General features: G+C 47.8%; 1 protein-coding gene and 1 long non-coding RNA gene across 3 annotated transcripts in view; one reads left to right on the top strand and one right to left on the bottom strand.

Annotated features, from left to right (window-relative positions):
* Srd5a1 (steroid 5 alpha-reductase 1) overlaps positions 1-23,171 on the top strand; it is a 46,649-nt gene that overhangs the window by 18,404 nt on the left and 5,074 nt on the right. For both annotated transcript variants that reach the window (XM_028873682.2, XM_028873681.2), the window contains exons 3-4: positions 9,172-9,273; positions 20,759-20,909. In XM_028873682.2, the coding sequence (XP_028729515.1) occupies positions 9,172-9,273; positions 20,759-20,909 (253 nt within the window). The remainder of the gene's footprint in view (positions 1-9,171; positions 9,274-20,758; positions 20,910-23,171) is intronic.
* On the bottom strand, positions 8,882-10,242 carry LOC119086300. The gene is made up of 2 exons (XR_005089560.1): positions 10,128-10,242; positions 8,882-8,935 (listed from the first exon to the last, which is right to left on the bottom strand). It is a non-coding gene; the product is annotated as an uncharacterized LOC119086300 (long non-coding RNA).

The following is a 23,171-nucleotide window of genomic DNA, read 5'->3' on the forward strand; positions in this document are numbered from 1 at the left end:
GAACCCAGAAAGCCACATCATTAGAATCCAAACCAGCAGATCCCTTAGGTGCTGCCCTGTATGAATCTGAATTGTTTTTGTAGGGGATTGTACAATAACTTTAATTTTTCTAGTAAAGTTGGAATCAACCTTTCCTAGGACAATTTTTATACCTTGTACAGCAGAGGTGCTACGGCCTATTATTAATTCCAGTGTCCCTTCTGGGGAGGTCCATAGACTCTTGTATTAAGGCATACATAAGTCATTCTTAAAGCATATATATATAATCTCAGACCTCAATAAAAATTTTATCCATAGATCTAACTTAAGCACACATCCTCAGTATCTCTAGGTTATTTACTGAGATTCATGTATCATTTATAACATATCTAGATATTCATATGTTATATTTATCTATCCTAATAACTGGCAGTTCATATATTATAAGTTATTTTTTAACTTTTCTAAATATTCTTTATATCTATATAAACTTCCATACCCTTATAAAAAATTTTACATCCAAAAGCATCTATGTATTTAATTTGTCAGGAGACATAGGTGATTGATATTTGAGAACAGCCAATGTAAAGTGAATTTCATTTAATAAAGGAACAGTAAAAGGTCATTTCAAAATCTATTTGGTGAGCAATATCTTTTATTTGAAATTGGATAGCAAGGCAAATTATCTTTAGACCTCGTAAATGGGCCTATAATCTAAATGATCTCAAAGTGTAGTTTGGACAAAACCCTGGCAATAAGAGGCATGGCATAGTTTAAAGTGGGAAGCTTAAACATTCTTAGAATGCCAGGGGTTAAGTAAGGATTTATTGTATTAATATTCAACAAATTTAGCATAAATGTAGTTTTGCATACATTAGAAAATTTGATCATTTATAAGATAATCAAGTTTTAACTTAGGATATAATAATTATCCTTAGTAGCTTATAATTCATATACAACTTATCCTTAAGAGTGTACAGTTTAGGTTGGCCAATCAATCAATAAATTGTATTTCTTATTATCTTTAATTAAAGTAAACTTATTCTTAACGATTTATAAGTTAGTTGTCCTTATAAATTTAGAACTTAAGCTTTATACCTATCAAGTTTAGCCTTAAAAATAATAAGTTTGTACTGAAGTTATTTTAATATAGAAACAGGAGCTCTTATTCAAAAATATAGTATATAAGGAGAGTAACAATTTAATAAATCCTTTATGGTGTATCATGAATTAAGATAAGCACAGTAAGAAAATAAAATAAAAAATAAATAAATAAAACGGAGGAGGATTTTGTTGTTGTTGTTGTTGTTGTTTGTTTTTGTAGCAGCCGCAGCCGGTTTTTCCTTTCTGTATCAAACCAGATGGCTGCTGGGAATGTCAAGGTGTGGGGGGACATAGGCTGAAGTGAACTGAGATGCAGACAGTTAGGTTCAGAGAGAAGAAGCTAGATGTTTAGGATTCCAGCTTCCAGATGGCTCCGGAAGTCTGAGAAGCCGTAGGAGTTCAAATTGTGGAAGGCGTCCCTTTTCACAATCTGATATTAGCAGTTCTTAGACTTGGACCAAGATTTTTTTTTTATAAGTAACTAAGAACTTTATAGGAATAGTGAACCCAGAAAGAGAAAGAGAGTGAGAAAGACACTTTTTAAATGCAGGATAGGAGAACTGGGAGTTGCCATTAGCTTTGATACCTGCTCTGGTGGGGCTGTGAGGTTTGCACTGTTATTTAAATGAAGGCTGCTGGATGAGCTCCTAGTTGGGTGCAGGGCAGTTTTGAAGTTTTATGGCTCAAGTTAGCCCTTAGATCCCAGTGAGTCATAGCAAAAAAAATAAAATAAATAAAAAAATCTGTTTGTAGTAGGAGGCTGCTGCTTCAGAGGACATAGGTCAGCGGCTCTCCTTAATCTTTCTATGCATTTTTTAGTGGGCTGTTTAGAATTAAGATCGTCTATTGCCTCCATCTCTAAGCCATAAACTAACTGGAGCTGGCTGAAATGTCTCTTATCTCAAGCCTGTGTCCTGTAATTTCTATCTGAAGCTGTTTCTCTTCCAAGTCATTTTAACTGTTCTTAAGGGGGTGGAGTATTCATGGCTACTCACTGCTGCAGACAGGGGTATCGGTGTCCCCGGGGTCTGCAGCATCCTTCGGTGAGGACTGGTTGTAGCTGATACTCCAGAGGTCTCCAAAAATTGTACCTCCCGAAGAGTTGAGCCTCTAACTGGGCAGCCCTCTGTGAAGCGACACCTCTCTCCCTGGATGCTCCAAACCTTACTTCCTATCAGTCCCCGAGTACCTAAACAGTTCAATCTGTTCATGGCACCAGGTAACGGGGACTATGGGGATCCTGCCCCTCCATAGTGCCCTCCCAGGGTCTAGGAAGAATCTACAAACAGCTGATAATCTAATCTTTGAGGATAGGAAATGAATCTATGTACACGAGACTCCTTAGTCCATGCACTTTATTATTCTGTGATAGTTCTCTCTCTACACAGCTTCTGTTCTGCTCTCATGCCTAGCTCCTTTCTTGCCTGATTTCTCTCTACATTTATCTGCTCTCCCCTCTAGGTTCTATCTTAATTCCTTCATCTAGTTCTGCCCCATCTGGATTCTCATCCATCTAGTTCCTTCCCATCTCAGCTCCTCTCCCATCTCATTTTTTCTCATCTGGTTCTTCCTCATCTTCCACCTCATTCCTCTGGCACTCTCTCCTAGCCCTTCAATCTAGTTCTCCCCATCTAGTCCATTCCTCTCCAGTTTTACCCATCTAGTTCTCCCATCCTCTTTTCTCTTCTCTGTCTTGTCCTCAAGTCCTCCCCTAATTCCTCTTCTATGTTTCCTTATTGTTGGTTTAAAAATGGTAAACAGCAACTGGTTACCGAGTGGAAAGGTCATGAGGCACAAGTCACGACAAAACCCAGTATCTGAGCTTTTTTTTTGGGGGGGGGGGGCAACAGAACTAGGCCTGGGGAAGAAGCACGTGCAGAGAACAGAGAGAGAGGGAGAGAGAGATAGTGAGGGCAGGAGAGAACAGAGAGAGAGAGAGAAGAGGAGTCTGTGTCTGGCTTTTTAAGGCGCAGGTGGGATTACGGAGCTATGCCACGCATGTGCAGATTGCGTGACCATGCCACCTCATGCACATAATCACCAGCACACACTGATGATGTAAGACACAAGGCCCCTTGCTTAGCTCCTGCACTGTGTATGTGTGGTCATGCAGCTGGATTGGGGGCAGAATCCTAACATTCCAGACTTTTTGCTTATTATAAAAAAGCAGGTGAGCAGGAATAGGGGCATAGTTTCTCCCAGAAAAACTGCTTCCAGCTGACTTGGTGGGCATCGGTTGACTCTTGGAGAGGGGGGTAGGGAAGGGGCTTCTGAGGTAGACAGGTGTCCTGGGATGGTGGGCTGTCGTCTGCTGCCTCGGAGCTGTTCATCTTTCTTGGCTTGGCATTCTGGGTGCTTTTGTGTCTGACAGGATGCTGGTGAGACAGAGAAAAGCTTAGAAGAAGAATTATAATTATTATTTTTAATTTTTCCTTTCAGGGTTCCCAGAGTGATAGAGGGGTTCCCAAGACCAGGCAAGTTTGGGTTTGGCACTTAATCTTGAAGTAGATCCGACCTGTAGGATGGGTTTAAGCTGGTTTCTGGAGCTTGGGAAAAATTGAACATATTAAGAAGCAGCCATGAGAGAAATTAAAGTCTTGGGCTATTGATCTTTGTAGTGTTTAGTACTCTGCTGGTTATGTTAATATGAGGGGGTGGGAGATTGGAACATGTTTTTAATTTTTACCTGAGATAAGCTTTATCAGAGACAGGTTTTTTTAAGGCACCTGTTTCCCTTATTAGTTTAGCATCCAGAAGACACAGGTGATCAATTGCTGAGAGCATTGAACAATAGTGGATAGCTATATTAAAGTCTGATTTTTGCAGAGCCCAGACACTTTTGGGTCTGGGGGTGTAAATACCTTTTAACTGTTACTGTTCCTTACCACCTGGGGATATCTGATGGTTCTTGGGCGGATCTATGGTGATCCTGTAACAATTAGCTGAGTAGTTAATTAAAAGAGGGAACCAGGAAGAGAAAAGCCTGTGGGGTGAGACCTCATTCTTCTGGAATTGAGGACAAGGCAGTGGGTCCTGATGTCCTCTGGAACTGAGAGAGAGCAGGGCCCTGTCTGTGTCACTGCTGACCGTTCTGGAGTGAGGCACATGGAGTGAGCAAATGAAATGGAAGCTCCTACCTTAGCTGGAAAATCTCTTCGCATTAGGTACCCCTGAAAGTACAATCAAGTCTGGTGGGGTATGTAAGGCTGTCCCCCTACCCCAATAATAGGGAAATGAGAAGGAGATGTGGTATCCCAAAACTCCCTCAGGACTGATTAAATGGCCTGTGGTCCAACAGGAAGGAAACAGCTCACCCCCATACTGCGTTCTGGGTTCCCTGTGAGCCCTTGGCCAAGCCTAGGAGGTCGGCTGGAGGTCTTAGTTTGATGTCCTCATGCACTTGGGTGCATGAAGGCAGTCAGCTGACCAGTTATCTCTCTAGGTGGCACTTTAAACAAGACTCAATTGATAGCCCGGCAGGGCACGTATTAGCCCACGTGGTCTTCTTTCCCGCACTTAAAACAGGGACCTGGCGGCTTTGGGGAAGCCGGTTGGATAGCATGTGCCACCATTGGGCAGTTTTGTTCATGGCTTTATCTCTCTCATGGCACACCTTAAATGCCACAGCTAAAACTTCCGCCTGTGGGGTCAGGAGCCTTACTCTCCAGATGCTTAAGTTTTAGCCCTAATCCCAGGGAGCTCTGGGAAACAAGAGACAGATTTTATTCCATGTCTCTAATTTTTTTGATAATTTGCTGGCTCGAGGACACTTTAGGAAGACCCACCAGGAGGCAGGCTGTAAACTAATCGTAAACTTATTTGTATGCATCCTAGCCTGCTTCAAGGATATCAAAAAGGGAATATATGTGCTCAATCTACATTCCTAGAAGTGCTTAGGTAAAAATGTTAGGAGTCTATAATGTCAGTAAGACTGTATAAGAAAGGAGGGTCTCAGCTTAAATTGCACAAGAAATAAAGCTATCTGCCTGACCTAGGAGACAGGCGTTGTTTCCAATAGGGTATTACCTTAGTTCAGGAGATCATTTAGCCTTGGATGCTTGATAGGCATTTTAGATAAATACACTGTTAGGAGTTCTTTGAACCACACATAGCATACAAAAAAATCATTGTAGGAGTCGGCTAATATATATACAAAAGCTGAAGTATCACCAAGATTTCTTAAGCCATGGCTTGACCTTCGTTCGGAAAGGTCATAGTAGCTGGATTCCATATTTTCCCGCGGCGTGCAGCACTAGACTGTCTCATTTTCACATGGAGATCATCCTTCGGTGTATTGCTTTGTGAGGAGATAGGAAGCTGTGTGGATAGGTATTTGTCCTGAAGCTAGTTACTGCCAGGAACAAAATTCTAACAAAAAATTTCCCCTAGCAGTAAAAGTGGTTCGTCTGAAAGATTTGCCACCCCAAGTAACAGTCCGAGGAAGGTTCTCTGAAAGACAGTGATGTGCGTTTGGGGGTGCAAGGGCATCACTATGGAAATGCACAGCCTGCTGCAGACTGCCAGTGCCTTGGAAGAGGCTGAGAGGCAAAGGGAGGCTTAAGAGTCAAATGCAGGGGGATGAGCGAGCTGTTTACAAAGGTAACACACGTGGTATCCAGTCAACGTTCACTGTTTCTGAGGCAGACCCCTTATGGACACCTTCTCCTGGAAGCTTCCGTGGCTGCTGGGTAAGGCTGTGGTTCTGGTAGAACCTGTGTGCTTGGTCCTCCCCACCCCCACCCCCCCCACCCCACCCCCACCTCCGCTCTGCTGTTCCCACACGCACACGTGCATCCCCTCCCCTGGCTCTATTTATCTATTTATCTTAGGGAGGGCTTGGCAAAAGTGGCTCCATTTTAGCTCTGATAATGTCTCAGTTTTTCTTCTCCTCGGTGTGACAAAATACAAGACAAAAGCAATGTAAGGGGGGAAAGGTTATCAGGGTTTGAGGGCGCAGTCAGTCCATCATGACAGAGAAGGTACCGTGGTGGTGGTGGCGGCGGCAGCAGCGGCGGTGGTGGCGGCAGCCGCGGCGTGAGGCGACTGGCCACGCTGCATCCACAGTCATGATGTGGAGAGAGATGAATGATGAAGCTCGGCTCGCGTTTTCTTTACTAAGCTCGTGCATGACCCTGGCCCGTGGAAGGTGCCAACCAGATTCAGGGTGCATCTTCCCACCTCAGCTAGAGTTGGAAGGGAAGGAGAGGACCAGAGCTGGACTCCCGGGATCTATCTATCCCCTAACCCTCCAGAGGTCTTGTGTACCCAGGAATCCTCTTACAGACATATCCAGAGGTTCACTTCCGCCTCCTTCTTTCAGCAAATAGCACGCTTTTCATCTTTGTTACGCCACTTTCTGAGCAGTAGCCAAGCCACAGCCTAGATGCTTTCCCCTCTTAAAATTTCTTCCACCGCACAAATTACCCTACCTCCTTTGACTCCAGCCTCCTTCTGGTTCTCAGGACATGGGTAGAATGCTGCCCGTCTTCACCGAGGTGTGACAAATTCCTTCTAGTCCAGTTCTTGACAGGCCAGTGTTCCCTTCTGAGACAGCATGAGACGAGTCTCCACTGTCCGTATTTCTTTTGGAATTATGATCTTCTGAACTCCCCTCAGGATGGGCCATGAAGCCCTGCTTACATCATTCTAGAATGTCTTTCACATGAAGTTCCAACTGCTCCACACTCCTGCTGTAAACCAGTTCCGCCTCAGAGGAACCTGGTGGTCACACTGACAGGTTTGTCCCAGTGACAGGAATACCCTGGTTCCCATTTCAGCTGCTTATTTTTCTCATGATTGAGAGGACAGTCCGTTGTGTGAGGGAAGACATTGTGGTGGTTGGGTCATGAGGTCATTGGTCATGTTGTGTCAGCAGTCAGGAGGCAGAGAGAGGTGAGTGTGTTTGTTTATTCTACTGGCTTTCTCTTTTTTTTTTTTTTAACAACTTTTTATTATTATTAAGAGATTTTCTATTCATTTTATATACCAACCATAGATTCCCCTGTTCTCCCTCCTCCCACCCCCAGCCTTCCCCCCACAACCTACCCCCCATTTCCACCTCCTCCAAGGCAATGTCTCCCATGGGGAGTCAGCAGAGCCTGGTACATTCAGTTGAGACAGGTCCACTAGCTCCAGGAGTCCAATGGATGAGAGAGAGGAGGGATTCTAAGAGCAAAGGACATCAAAACCGTGATGGGAAAAAGTACAGAGATGACTAGCCAAACTAGTGGAAATACATGAACTGTGGACCAATAGCTGAGGAGCCCCCATGGTACTGGACTAGGCCCTCTGGATAATTGAGACAATTGTTTAGCTTGAACTGTTTAGGGGACCCCCAGGCAGTGGGATCGGGACCTGTCCCTAGTGCATGAGCTGGCTTTTTGGAGCCTAGTACCTATGCTGAGACACTTTGCGAAGCCTTGGTGCAGGGAGGCTCTCTCCTTTTATGGAATCCAGGACCCCAGGACATGGGACAGTGCTGCCCACATTCAGAGTGGATCGTCTCACTCCAATTAACCCATGCAGACGTGACCAGAAGTCTGTCTCCTGGGTGCTTCTGGATCCAGTCAAGTTAATAATCCATTTTTAACCATCACAGATACATTTTTAAAGGCTATGCTTCTTAAGTCCCACAAATTAAATTCATTGTGTAGTTTGGATGCACACAAATGGTAGTTTTCTTCAAGTCTCAGCCTAGAGGAAAGCTAGTCTCTCAGAAGGGAAATGGGGTAAATAAGTATGGGATCCTGACGATATGATTTTGTTTGTAACTTTATTTAAAAGCTAAGATAAGTAAATCATGTAAACGTCTAAAGACCAAAAGTTAAAAGAACTACTGAGCTCATTATAGTCACCAGGATACAGTAAACCTTGTCATGGCATTTGCTATGTTTAGGGGGGAAATGATGTTCCTAGTGGCAGAGTCAGGATGAAGAAACCCAGGAGCCTGCTCCAAAGGGTCTGTGTACTACGAGGGCATCCCATGGCCTGGCAGCAGGTCAAAGGTCCGATGCTTTCCCGAGTGCACCTGCACTGATAACAGTTGCAACACTATTTGGCCTTCACATTTTTAGTATCTCAGAAATATCAGACTTTCCCTTTTTGTATCAGAGTCATTTTTTTTAAAGCAGAATTTTGGCATTTTGCCTTTTCTGATTGAAAATAACTGATGTGAGGCCAATGCTTTCCATGACAACCACATCTGAGAGCCTCTCTCCTAACCTCTGTGCTGAAGCAGATATGAACATATGTTTAATAAAATCTCACACTCTGCTTCATAAAAACAAGAAAACTCCTGAGGATTTGAAGAACTGTCCCCGGGAAAGGAACCTCCCAGGTGCTGGGGTGCCAGCAAGAGCCATGGGGTGTCTCGCCCCTGGGGATGGAAGGGGAGGGAAGGAGTGGCCAAGTGACGGGGGAGCCGCCTGGGGAGCTGGGAGCAGGTTGATGGGCTGAAAGTCAGGGACATGCGCTGCAGAGCTGGAAGGGGAGGGGAGAAAGGGACATAGCTAGGACCCGAGATCTATGCCTCGGGGGTAGGGGGTGTAGCCAGTAAATATCTGCCTCTCCTTATGTATTATATAATTTATTTTCTTTCTGTCCTTTTTTTTTTTTTTTGGTTTTCCGAGACAGGGTTTCTCTGTGTAGCTTTGCGCCTTTCCTGGATCTCCCTCTGTAGACCAGGCTGGCCTCGAACTCACAGAGACCCACCTGTCTCTGCCTCCCGAGTGCTGGGATTAAAGGTGTGCGCCACCACCACCCAGGCTTATATCATTTTCTTAAGGAAAGGGGAGGTAAACATACCTGCACACGAGTTCCCCGGTGTCCGGGTCACAGGTCCTGTTCTCTGTTCCTGTCATGATAAAAACACAAGTTGAGACCACAAGTGTTTGGGTAGAGTAGATGTCTATAAACGCGGTTAAGGAAACAGCCTGTTGCTGTGGCTAGCACTGGTGTTTGTGGTGGTGTCGCCAGCCATGCTCATACTCATGCTCACACCGACACAAGGATTGTGGTGTGCTGTTCAGTTGAGCAAGGCTTTCTTAACTCTGCCAGTCATTAACCATAATAATCTTGTTTATTCCTTAGGTTTTGCCTTGTGGTTAATTGGCATGGTGATAAATGTCCATTCAGACCACATCCTGAGGAATCTGAGAAAACCAGGGGAGACTGGATACAAAATACCCAGGGGTATGTACTGAGAGGGACTTTCCTGCAAAGTCGCTTTGCATGTGGCCAACCTACCCTCGGGTCTCCGCTCTGCGAACTCACAGCACATTATTTAGTGACTGAAAGTTTTCATTATGAGCCACAGTTAGGACTGTCCTCTTGCAGAGGACCACGTCTGGCTTCTGGGGAGAGATGGTTAAGCAGTGGAGGGTGTTTGTGCTTGGAGGCAGGATGAGGAGGACTCTCAGACCACAGCTCCAGTACTTAATGTTCAGCACTGTGATGGAATGGCTTCTTACATGGAATCTTCTTCTTGAAAACTATGTAAAATATTGTATGGAGTTTTTAAGAAAAACTTTTAAAAATACGTTAGTGTGCTGTGGTAGTTTAAATGTAATTGACCCCCATAATCTCATAGGGAGTGGCACTATTAGGAGGTGTGGCTTTGTTTGAGTGGGTGTGGCCTTGTCGGAGGAAGTGAGTCACTGTGGGGGCGGGCTTTGAGGTTTCCTATGCTCAGGATACCACTTAGTGTGACAGTCAGCTTCCTGTGGCCCACATGTCTGTAAGATGTAGGATTCTCAGTTACTCCTGAAGCACCACATCTGCCTGCTCCCCAACATGATGATAATTAAATGATTTTCTTATAAGAGCTGCTGTGGTCATGGTGTCTCTCACAGCCGTAGAAACCCTAAGACATGAACTTCCAGGAAAAGCCATCTTCAGGAGACAGTCTGGGTGTGTGCTGGAGTTCAAAGGGCACTGTGTGACTGGTACCTCTCAGGCTCACCCAAATTCATGGCCCTCGGTCAGTCTGAAAAACCTGAAGCTGTGGGTTATGTTCCATGTGGTCTTGTTATGGTGCAGCCACTGACCTGCCGCAAAGCCCCAGAGGCACCTGCCTTCAACCATAACCGTGAAGCCCTCGGTGCAGCGCCATGGCCAGAGGAAGAGATGTGCGAAAGCGGTGGGTCTCTGGAGGAACTGGAACACTGTGCTGCAGAGCGGGATGGAGGAGTGCGGAAAGCAGGGGGGAGGATGGAACGCTGTGGTGAGGATGGAGGCTGTGCGGAGGGGGGGGGGGCTGTGCGAGTGGGATGGAGCGGGGGGGGTCTGGAGGACTAGGACTGAGACTGTGCGAGAGGGTCTGAGGACTGGAATGGCGAGTGCGGAGACTGCATGGTCTCGAGGAACTGGAACACTGTGCTGCAGTCCCGAGGACTGGGGGGGGGGGGGGGAGGACTGGAGTGCTGCAGTCGAGGACTGAGGAGTGGAGAGGGGGTCTGAGGAACTGGCACGGCTGAGTGGGCGAGAGCGATGTCTCAGTCGCTGCGCACGCAGACAGTAGAAACCAGTGGCGCGTCTAAAAACAACAGCACCGTAGGTGAACCTAAAGCTTTAATGAAGAAAGCACATGAGGTGGATTAACAACAAAAATAAGGTGCATACATGCATGCACGCGTACACACACAGAGAGAGAGAGAGAGAGAGAAAGCAAAAAAGAAAACCACACCAAATTTCAAATTACTCCAACTCCCTAGAGCCAGGAAGCAAGAGAGCCACGCTCCCGAAGTTACAGTTGAGGGATAGGTCGTTGTGTGACTTTTCCTGAGGAGCTGTGAACAGCTGTCTGTTCCCCAAGACAGGGCAGGGCACTGATTACGGACCAAAGAAAGGTTTCTACCCCAGTCTGGTTAAGTGAGCCAGGGAGTTGATTGGCATGGCTTACAGGAGCATGGGTGACTCAGGCGGCTGTGTCACCGGAGGCCACCCCTGCCTGGGTGGTGACTCACACAGCTGTGTTGCTGGAGTTCCCCTGTCTGACTTGCTCACTGGCAGCTTGATGGGTCTTCCCCTGCAATAACTGCCTTTGTAGTTTGAGGGGTGCCTTGTGAGCCCTATTGCTTTCAGGAGATTCCTGAGCCCTGTAAGTGCTGACTTCCGTAGCCCAATTTCTAAGCGATCTTACTAAATAAAGAACATGGAGCCAAATATAGGGGTGAAAGCCTTAGAGATCAGGGAAATAGTGAGAGCCACCAACCACCTTACCTCACCAGCTCTGCAACTTCCACAATGCCGTGACTTCCTGTCTGCCCAGGCTTTTATTGCCTTGCTGTTCTGCCCTCTCATTGGCTCTTAGCCCAGCTACCTCACTTCCTTGTCACTGCCTGTCTGTACAGACCTCCGGGTCTCTATGGTTGGTACTGGGATTAAAGGCGTGTGTCACCACGCTTGGCTCTGTTCCCTAGTGTGACCTTGAACACACAGAGATCCTGTCTGCCAAGTGATCAGATTAAGGGCATGTGCTATCACTGCCTGACTTTTGTGTTAATGGCTTGCTATGTCCTCTGATCTCCAGGCGAACTTTAATTATTAACATACAGATAAAATATCACCACATTTCAGCACAAATAAAATATCACCACAGACTTCCTAGGCCTGGTACGTGTGGAGTAATTTCTCAGTTTCATGCGTGCAGATGTTTCGATTTGAAGGAAACAGCAACACAGCACAGATGTAGTGGAGGACGAGTTCTGAGGGATGGGGGAGATGCTGCTGAGGTCCAGTGCTGGTGAGCAGTTCACTGTGACTCTGAAGGAGCCATGTCCTGGAGAGTCCAGGGGTCCTTCCCCTGCCTCATGCCTCCTACCCACATCTGCATGATAAACACCTGATTCTAGATGTGGGGGACAAAGCGTCAGACAGACCCAGGGTACAGAAGGGAAGGATAACATGAAATGCCCAAGCCATGGAAGTGACAGGTTTGAGAGACACCACATCTAAGACACAGCACTCTGACCAGAAGGGGGTGGATTTGTTTTGTCTTGCAATTGAGAGGTTACTGGAAAGCACGGCAGAATTTCATGGCTAGAACGCCACTTGGGGGAGATCAGGAAGCTAGAGTAGAAATACTCCAAAGGCCCTCCCACCCCAACAGCCTACTTTCTCCACGGAGGCCACACTCCCTAAACGTTCTACAAACTCTCAAAACAGTGCCAGGAACTGGGGACCAAATGTCCAAATACATGAATCCATGGGGATAGTTCATAGTCCCTGACTCTCATAATATCCACAGAGGGCGGGATCCCAGAGGAGGGTCCCGCCCAGCCAGAGTGGTCACACAGAAGCCCAGAGGGGCATCGCATACAGCAGCTTGCCCAGCTCACGGCAGCAGAGATGCCAGCAAAACGTCTGCCCTTTCCCCCTTTTCTTCTTCTTCATTCCAGGTTCTCACTGTGCGTCCATGGCCGGCCTGGAACTCGCTATGCAGACCAGGCTGGCCTCGAACTCTGTTCTCTGCTGCCCAAGGGCCGGTATCAAAGTCCTGTGCTACCACAGCCAGCTTCTTTCATTTCTTGATGCCAGTTGCATATTTATGTCCTAACCCAACATGTGAAAACCTGAAGAACAAGAAAGAGAAAGGCAGGACACCCCTGCCAACACGCTGCAGGGGAAAACGGCTGCGGAACCTGTCTGAGCAGGAATGCCTCTCACTGGGTGAAGAGAATGGCGGCTGAGATCCCTGCAGTGTGGTTTGTCTGTGGGGAGAAATGGAACAGCTGGAGCATCAGTGCCCGTTGGCTGGATGCCAGCAGAGCTCCGATAGCTCCAAGCCTGGTTCCCTACCCGCTCCAGCCGGAGCAGCCCTCACCTGCTGTGAGGAGGGACCAGCTCCCTGTCTGAAGCAGCATGTCCCCACTGTACAAAGTCTTTCTCTGTCCGGCTGGCCAGCTCTCAAATAATGGCACAGAGACTTGTTAGTAATTATGAAAGCTCAGCCTATAGCTTAGGCTTCTTCCTAACTAGCTCAATTAAATCAACCCATTTATATTAATCTGTGTTCTGTCATGTGGTGTTACCTCTCTTCTGTCTTGTACCTCCTGTTTCCTCTCCATGTCTCTTGGCATCTCCTGTGTGCCTAGATTCTCCTCCTCTTCCTTTCTCTCCCTGGAAATCCCACCTATACCTCCTGCCTATTCAGCTTTTTATTACACCAATCACAGCAAATACATCTTTACACAGTGTACAAATATCCCACATTTCCCCCTTTTGTCTAAATAAAAAAGAAGTGTTTTAACTCTAACATAGTAAAACTATATACAATAAGAACAGTTATCAGGTAAGAATTACATTCATAATGTCCAGTCCATTTGTATTTGGCAAACTCAGAGAAAGTACTGTACTATCTACTCTATCTTAGTGAGTCCAACGTTTTAGACCCAATTCACTTTCTATCCTAACTTGTATTACCAACCCAAGACTCTCATTCTAGATCTCAAAACATTTTTTTTAGATAAACAATTTAAGCTTCTATGTCTCTCAGCCTTATATACTTTATACCTCTTATGAAATTTTCTTTTCTGAATTTGGTAACAAGGAAAGCTGTAACTATAACTATATTATCTTCAACTCCATCAGAGACCAGAGAAGGATAAAATATTACCTGAGTAAATAGGAAGTGCAGAGCGAGCAACTTCCAAAGCTATAGAAATGATGGAAACAGCTGGCTGCCTGGACAGTCACCCAAGGTTCCTCTGCAATGCTGAGGCATCCATCTTTGGCCTACAGGCCTAGAATATCTGACAGACTTTTCTGTGAAGCAGGAATTTTGAAGGACTGTCCTACCTTGTCTTGGGAAAGTTTGTCAGTCACCTTCTTTTTTGTCCTGTTGTCCAGTTTGGACAGCAGACTGTCAGCAGTTGAGGCAAGAGCAGTTTCTTTGCCCAGTGGCTAACTTTCCCATTTCCATATTGAGGTTCTTCGGTGCCCAGCATCCTCTTTTGAGGTAAATTGGTGCTGTCAGGAGCAGATGTGTCTCGCTGTCATGAAAAGCCTTATGTTATTAAAATATTTTAAATGACATATTCTGTAGGTCTCTGTTTAAAGACCACTTATCTATCTGTAGCCAACAAGATTTACCATGTCTCATCCAGTCTTAGAGCTGTTCCCATGTCAAGGGATCAGCATATACTTCACCTGTCCTGTGGTGTTTCCTGATTTTTTTCCCTCATGTCTCTAACCAATATCCTCAGAAGGTCTCCCCCCGACACCCATCAAATCTGACCTTGATTAACTTATAAGGAATCTATAGTTTTTTTGTTTCCTGTAGAAACAAAAGCACAACCTCTCCCCGAACACAACATATTGTCCAACTTCCATTTTGAAGCCAAGACATCCCTAAAGTATCTAGGCTGGTTTAATTCAGAAGTCTCTCCTACAATCCAGTGTCTCTCAGAAACTGTAGTTCTCTGTTCATCAGCTTTCAAAGATTCAAAATTAACAAAGCACCGTGTAAGGTCCAAACACCCTGTGTTATAATATTTTTCATCCTTATGTGGCTTTTTTTATATTACTTTACTCTTTTTTTAAAGACTTCATTATTTTTAAATCATTTTTATGAGTATCTATACCTATTTTCCTTTCTTTTTTTAGCATCTAAGCACATTTTTAAGCATACTCTACCTGTTGAGAGGTTTTCTCGGTCTGGACCTGACTTTTGCACATCTGCAGCATTCCCTGACCTCAACAGTTATGCCAGCCTCTGTGTATCTCTCTGGCTTAACACATGGTGCTGGCACATGGCCCTGGTGCATGACACTGGCGGCTGGCTCCAGCCTGCAGGTAGTGGCCGGGAGCCGAGACTCTGAATGCCACCAAGCACTGGTCCACCCGAGTACTGCAGAACTAGGGATCCACATTCAGAAAACTCTGCTTAGCAGTCTCAGGCCCTGTGTTTGGATAGTCGAGCTCCATGTTGGACACTATATGTAACAAGTCTTTTCTGTCCCACCAGCCAGCTCCCAAACAATGACACAGACTTCTTATTAGTTATGAAAGCTCAGCCTACAGCTTAGGCTTGCTCCTCACTAGCTCTTACAACTTAAATTAACCCATTTATATTAATCTGCGTTCTATCACGATCACGTGCCATTACCTCTCTTCCATCTCGTACCTCCTCTCTCCTCTCTGTGCCTCCTGGCATCTCCCATGAGCCTCGATTCTCCTCTTCTTCCTTTCTCTCTCCAGAAATCCCACCTGTGCTCTCTGCCTAGCAATATTGGCCATTCAGCTTTTTACTGTACTACACCAATCACAGCAAATACATCTCCACATAGTGTGCCGATATCCCACAACACTCCACGCTGGTCTTAGAACAAGCTAAGCAGAGAAGCAAAGACTGGTGTCTCCCAGACAACAGCAGATGCCAGCAGCCCAGAAAAGGCAAGGCGGAGGCCTTGAGTCCAGGCAGGACGTCTCTACAGTTCATCATTTCTAACCCTGGAAGTTAAGGTGCACACCAAGGACACAAAGCAGCCAGCAGCTCCCACAGGAGGACATGAAGGATGGAACTGAAAAGAGAGGACGAAATGGAGCCTAAGAGACTTGGTTTCCTGATAGCTGTATAAAGCAAAGTGGGGGCCAGGGGGTCTGGGGGGCCTGTCAGAGGACACAGAAGACACCCTGAAAACTGTGATAAAGCCTTATCGGAGAAGCCCAAGCCTCAAGCCTGCCTTTCAGAAGCGCTCACCACACACCCAGGGAAGCGGACAGAAAGCCATCAGCTGTACCTGGAGAATCCTGTGCTTGGTGGCTTTACCCTAGCGTTCCTTGCATAGACTCGCTCAGTGGTTTGGGGGCGCCCAGCGCACGGGGGATGTGGCCACCAAGGTGCCATGACAGCTCTGTGTCTTAAACCGACCAACTTCCTGCAGGCTCTGAGTTTCAAGAGGCTTTTCCAACGTGAGGCTTGACATGGCCACATTTGTCTCACGCCTGGTGGTGTCTGTGCTTAAAGATTGAGTCACACCGTGCAGAGTCGTTTACCAGAGCTGAGAGTTACTCTGGGGTCACCGGCCAAGGCCAAATGAGTTCACCTGGCGGGTCAGTACAGAGTCAGGCACAGGTGTGACCCCAGCTTGTCCGCACATGCAGATGCAGAGAAGGCGCCCAGGCCACACAACCCAGGTCGGGATAAAGGGCAAGTGCTGTGGGCTGTAGGCGACAGTGACCACCCACTGCTTGTTGTTGTTATTGTTGTTGAGTTAAAATATTTTAAAAACACATACACGCTTGATTGGCTGGTTAGCAGGTCCCAGGGGTCCTCCCGTCTCCATCTCTCCCAAACTGAGATTACAAGCATGTGCTCCCATGCCTGGCTTTGCATGTGGGAGGTGGGGATTGAAGCCAGGTCCTGTGTTTGCAGGGCAAGTGACTGCCATCTGACCTGCTGTGTTGGGCAATGCATTCATCTGTGACATTTTACACACACTCGACAAGCCCACGTCCTTATGCTGCCGGATTTAAAGGGACAGCACCTAGCAGAGCGGTGTCTGGGATTCTCAGCTAGCCTCGTGCTTCTACCAGATAATGAACTCTCTACACTGGACACTTAAGAGAAAGGCTCCTTAGTGTCCTGTTGTGGCCTCCACCCCGGGTTGGAGTAGTGTGGCATTTAAAGGGAGGCTGCAGAGGTGCCCACTTTGAGGATTCAGGGAATTTTTCTCATTTTTCATTATTATTAATTATTATTATTATTATTATTGTGTGGGAATGTGTATGTGTGTGAGGGGCACACACATGCTACACCACATGTGTGGAGCTCAGAGGACAACTCATGGGAGCCGGTTTTCCGCTGCCATCCTGTGGGTTCTGGGGCTTGAACTCAGATTGTCAAGCTTGGCAGCACGTGGCCCCACTCCCAAACTCCGGCCCTTCCTTGCACGCTGGTCCCAACCCCGAGGCTCCAGCCTCTCCCCTAGACACTACCCGTACCCTGAGTCCCTCATCATTTTTAAGACTCTTTCTTTTTCAAGACAGGATCTCGTGTATCCTGTGCTGAGAAAACAGTCATGTGCAGCCGTGTCTGCCTTTTTTTCCTAAGTGGGTGAATGAGACAGTGTCATCCCAAGGAAGGGTCTGAAGCGGCGAATTATCCTTCACAACCCCCGCACTCTGGCTGCACATGCTTGCAGACAGGAATTCTTAGAAGCACAGAACCTGAGAAACGTGCATGTGTATACACGCACGCACACATGCACGCACGCACGCACTCACGCACGCACCCTACACTAAAAACCCTAGAATTTGGAACTGACTTTTAAGCATATGTTAGATCACTTACCCTCTTCTCTTCCTCCCTCCCTCTCCCTCAGTGCTGTGTCCTTACGCAGCTCCAGGCGACTGGGCTCTCTCGTGGTGAAACTGCCCCCCTCTGCCTGTTACATACTGTTGTATACAGTTCAACTGAGAGCCAAGGTTATTGAGAGCATAGGGCTGATGAGGAGCTGGGGAGTATGATGTATGACTGGATCAAGGTGGGGGTTAGCTCGTCTTGATGGGAGGTGTCTCTAAGGGAGCAGTTTTTAGGCCCTAAATATCTGTGGGGAGAAAGCTATGGTAGCTGTTTTCTGTACACACTGTCAGTGACCATGCATGGACCAGAGGAAGGCTTTGCGCTCCCATAGGACTGAGACCCCACTCCTTGACTTGGCCACGCCCATGTCAACACACACATTCATCCAGGACTTCACACTCTCAGGGCTTCCTCAGCTCCCTACACCTTGGACAGAGAGTCAAGAAGCCCTGCTGTGCTGTGACCTTGTAGCTACAAGATAAGTGTATAGTTCTACCCAGCACCTTGCTTCTAGGTACATAGGCCAGGCTTGGCTACACCATATGATGTGAAACTGAAACCTCCTCTCCAGGCCTGCAAGCCTGTGGAAGTCAGAGGGCTTTCCTTCAGGCCTCTATTATGCTATGCATGGCAGCTGTTTCTCTAATGGTCTCCCACTTTAAAGACCAGTCATGGTTATGGTTCCCCTCCTCTGTCTCCCCACGGTCACTAGGCATTCTCTCCGAATACTCATCCTGAAGGGTAATCCCATGTGTGCTCCTCCTCTGAGCCTGAGGCATCTGACCTGAATTCTCTTACTACCGTTCCTTCTTTTCTGAGAAGTATGCCACCTCGGCTCCCCCAGGGGCCTCGTGCACTTTGGTTGCCTGACCAGACCTGTTTTCTGGCATTGGTGGCATGATCACCTTTTAAAACAAGTTCCACCCACCGCAGACTCTCATCCCACTTATCACAGTTACAGAGTCTCAGGCATACACACACACACACACACACACACACACACACACACACACACACACACCATGCTAAGCCAGCTCCTGATTAGCTATTACTCTGCACTCACACGGCGGCTTTTGTCTTCCCTATAACTGCATGCTTGTCAGCAGAGAAGCAGAGCGTGGTGGGTACAGGGGTCCTGCCCCTTCTGTGGTTGTGGCTGGAGGAGATTTGGAGCGAGGAGTCTGTCTCAACTGTTAACCAGACCCTCTTAATTTCATAAACCTCTCCATTTTGGTTGAGTTGCAACGGTTCCAGTAACTACGGTAATTTGGCTTCTAGAAGTAAATTAACTTGTGTCTTTAGATCTTGTGGCCTGCCCCCTGAACTCCCCAGTATGGAGTAATGGCCACCCAGGGGAGCTGGTTTTTCATCACCCTTCTTTGGCTCACTACTCCCCGGTTACACCTCGCAGTGGCCCCAAATGCAGGCCCCAAAGGGAAACTTCCCACTTTCTTCCCTGCCCGCCACTTGTGCCCTATATGACCGAACGAAGGAAAGAAGTGAACAGGAAGGAAAGGACGCAACTGCTCCTCGGTCTGGTGGAGGAGAAACTGTGTTACAGAGTTGTGGGAGAGCACAGTCGGAGGCAGGGACACCTGGGAGAGTCCAGAGTGGGCATGAGCAGGCTGAGCTGGGCCATGCGGGGAGGGGGGAGGGGAAGGGAGAGGGGGGAGTGCAGGGGTACCAGGTGCAGCAGCCTGGTGGTCAGGAGGTACCAGAAGGACAGGAAACCAAGATGGCTGGATTCTGTAGGGAAGCCCAGCCCAGCCCCTGGGCTTGGAGAATTCAGGGCAAGGGGTGGGGTATACAATCCAGAAGGACCTGTGACAGGCAGAGGCTGAGGGATGCTGGGAGAACCTGGGGGCCAAGTCCACTTTGATAAGTTAAATAGGCACCTCAGCCATTTGTACCCGGTTTGACACTTAAAAATTACAAACTCCCATTTGTAAGTAGACGGTGAGCTCTTGGATTCTTACAGACCCCTCTTGGGTCCCCCTCCCCACAACAAAGGCCTGTACTGTCTGAGTCTTTCATCCTTTGTCTGTCTGTCCTAGCTGACCTACCACCTGGGGTCCCCTGCTCCTTCTCCCATTCTTGTCTCCAGCCCCTCAGCTCCTCCCCTGAGTGCTCTGGATGGGTCCTCCTCCCCTGAGTGCTCTGGATTCATCTCCTCCCCTGAGAGCTCTGGATGGGTCCTCCTCCCCTGAGTGCTCTGGATGGGTCCTCTTCCCCTGAGCGCCTCATATCCACCCCAGCTAGCTGACTTCACTTTGGCTGAATTTGAATTTCTTTCCTTTCTCCAAAAACCTTCTTTTCACACCGTCCTGCAGGTGGGCTCCCCAGAAACCATGGTGCCCCATGGAGAGTTTCTCCAGACAGAACTGCTGGTCTCCCCGAGTGGGGCAGTGGAATGGCCTCTGAGCCGTTGGTTGGGGTACACATCTTCCTTTTCTCTTGGGAAGACTCTTTCTCACCACTCCTTATAGCCACTGCCCCACAGACCCCTAACTTCGAGATACTTTCTGGCATGTTTCCTCAAAATCTTTCTACTATAACACAGCCTGGCTGAGGTTTCTGATGACTACCACTGGCCAGAGGGTAATTTTGCATGTACAAAAGGACCTTACATTTGCTGGCCTTACATCAACACACCAGAATGTCATCTAAAGTCTGTCCTTCATTCAGGCCTCTCTCTCTCCCTGCCCCAGCCAGGATCTCCGCTCATCCTCCTCTGCCTCTCCGGTTCTCCTCCACAAAACCCTCCTGGCAGTCTCCCAGACCTGGCCCCCTCCAAAAACCGCCGTCTCTCCTAATGTATGCTGCTTTCCAAAGTCAGCTACTAAAACTTACTACAGAAAAGGGTTGTTTCCAAATCCCACTGGCAGAGGACAGCAGTGGCCTGGAGTGACCTTAGCAAAACCTGTCTCAACCAGACTCTGGGCTGGCTGTGATCAGCTCCTATCTCTTGTGACCTCTGCCTCCTGCTCTGACACCTTCCCTGCCAAACCTTCTTCTCCATTCTGCTGCCCACTCCTTCACCTGGTGCCCAGCCCAAACCGGGAGCCACCATTCCCTCCATGCGGTTGTCTGGCTCAGAGCCTGACTCCAGCGCTGTTGCGTGGAAAGCTCACCTCCGCCTGCCCCACCCTACCCACCCCCACTCCCCACCCTGCGTATATCCTGTGTGGGAAGTCAAAGTTTGCGCATTTCTGTCCTCTAAGTAAAGGCCTACGTTGTCTTTAGTCCCTTGTCCCTGGTCTGTCGTTCCGTCTCATTAACCTTCCTGTTAACATTCTGCAGAGGGCTTTTCCCAACTATGGAGTGTACGCTCTGCACACAGTCACCTTTCTGCCTTTCTCTCTTTCCATCTAGGAGGCCTGTTTGAGTACGTATCTGCAGCCAACTACTTGGGGGAGATCGTGGAGTGGTGTGGCTTTGCACTGGCCAGCTGGTCCCTCCAGGCCACAGTGTTCGCTCTGTTCACATTCAGCGCGTTGTTCACCAGGGCGAGGCAGCATCACCAGTAAGTTTTAAAAAACACGTCTTTGCCTTCTCAGTTTGCTCTCGGACGTCAGCATAAACCGTTTCCAGGCTAGACTTTCCTAATGCTGATCCCGCTGCTTCAAGGACAGGGCCGAAGGAGCAGGCCCTGCCGCTTTGGGGGTCCTCCCTTGGGCTGGCAGGTCGGTGTCTTCACGTGAAGAGGGAGTGACAGAAGTCGATCGATCGGAGCCAGGGACTGTGCCTTGTCACTGTTCTGTCGCGACACTTAGGAAAAGAAAGTGTTTCACTGGGAACTGGCTTAGTCCATGAGCATCCTGGTTGAGAGTACGAGGCATGCAGGCAGCCGCAGGAGAAGCAGCGGAGAGCCACATCCTGAGCAGTACTGGAGGGGTGGGGGCGGGGTGACTGGACTTGGCATGGGCTCTTGAAACCTCAAAGCCCACCCCCACTTCCTCTAACAAGGTCACACCTCCTAATCCTTTCAAACACTGCTATTCCCTGGTGTCTGAGCATCCAGGTATATGAGCCTATGGGACGAAATCATTCTTATTCAAAATAACCACCACAGCCTGAAAACCCTCAGAGCTGCTGAGAAAGACGGAGAGGTATAAAGGAACAAGGGCAGGTACCCGGGACAAAGGTTTATAGAAAAGGCTTACATTATCAAGTGGCAAAAAAAAAAAAAAAAAAACAGGCTATAGAGGGAACTGCTCGCTGGGCCCACGCCTTTAATCCCAGCACTCTGGAGGCAGAGACAGGCAGATCTCTGTAAGTTCGAGGCCAGCCTTTTCTACAGAGCGAGATCCAGGACAGGCACCAAAACTACACGGAGAAACCCTGTCTCAAAAAAAAACAAAAACAAAAAAAGAGGGAACTGCTCGTTGTCTATGGGATTGACCTAGCTGCAGAGAGGAAAACGAGCAGCTTTGTCCTGCTGGGATGGGAGAAACCTAGGTTGGAAGCCTGTTAAATGGATTCTGGCTGAGTATTTTATAGGGCTTTCCCTTTCTCCTAGTGATAGTTCAGATACCTGCCCCCCCACCCCACCCCCCCACCCCCGCACGAATTCCTCCGTCTCACCTCACAGTGTGTTCTGGGGACAAGTAGTCGTGTTCATTTTCCTAGTCTCCTTACGTCCCTCTGACTCTCCTGCATTGCCCCATCTCAGAGATCCACACCATCTTCTGCCAGGGCAGTGACTGCTGTAGCAGCTTCATGCTAAGAAGGGGCAGAGTCTACCCGTGGTGCAGGTCTAAAAGAAAGAACTCTTACGAAGGTGACTCCTGGGGCTGGTCCTTTGTGGCATTGATAAAATTCTGGCAGGCAGTGTGTCTTGGGCTCTTTCTGCAGAACCATCTCTAGAAGCCAAGGGCCAGATGGAGTGGAGAGAAGACTGTTGGAGACCACTTTAGTATCACCCAGAGTGGACCAGCAGTTACCCAAAATGTCCCCACATCCAAGGCTGGTCTTGAGAGTGATGAACCCCGGATCTACTTTCAAGCATGTTGGTAGCTATAGGAGTGGCTAGAACCACAGGGAGAGAGGCCTCGGCGAGAGAGGAGAAGTTTAACCACTATTCAGTTATTAGGTTAAAATAGTAGTGGACCTGTCTCTCAATGTTGAATTGAGCCCAGTTGTCCAGGGAGTATGATCCCCTAAAACTCCAAAGAAAGCATGCCAGTCACAGCCATACCCCAAGCTGTCCCTTCCTGCTGGGTGTTTAGGATCAAACCTGTGGCCAGAACCAGCCTCTTCTGCCTTTTAGTATCAAGGCCACTTAAGGGTCTGGTTCTCGAGGATGACTTGGCTTCAGAGGAGCCTCTACCCCCCTTTTCCTTTTATCGCTTATTCCATCTATACGAAGATGGGTCGAAATCAAAGGCCCTCCTTTGCTGTGGCTTCACTCGGAAGCATGGAGGGGATGTCTCCTCTGGGTTGATCCTCCTCTTTGTAGACCACACACTGGTTAGAGCTTCCTGGGTGGGGTCTCCAGGTAACTCCCCACAGTTTCAGGATGTTCTGAGAGATGCCTCATGGTCCCCGGGACCCACTTGACCTTGGAGGATGAGAGGAGAAATAGTCCCCTTTCAGTCTCATCGTGGTTGTTGAACTCCCGGAAGATCAATAACCAGTTTGATATTCCTAGCTACTGTGTAACATTAGATAAAACCTGGGCACTTTAGATAAAACCAAACACTTCAATAAATTTTGATTTCTTGAGCCGGTCCTTGTCATTGTTATGAAGTGTGGACTCCATTGATTTGAGCAGAGGTTTGACGTC

Source organism: Peromyscus leucopus, chromosome 19 (assembly GCF_004664715.2).
Source record: "Peromyscus leucopus breed LL Stock chromosome 19, UCI_PerLeu_2.1, whole genome shotgun sequence".
Classification (NCBI taxonomy): Eukaryota; Metazoa; Chordata; class Mammalia; order Rodentia; family Cricetidae; genus Peromyscus; species Peromyscus leucopus.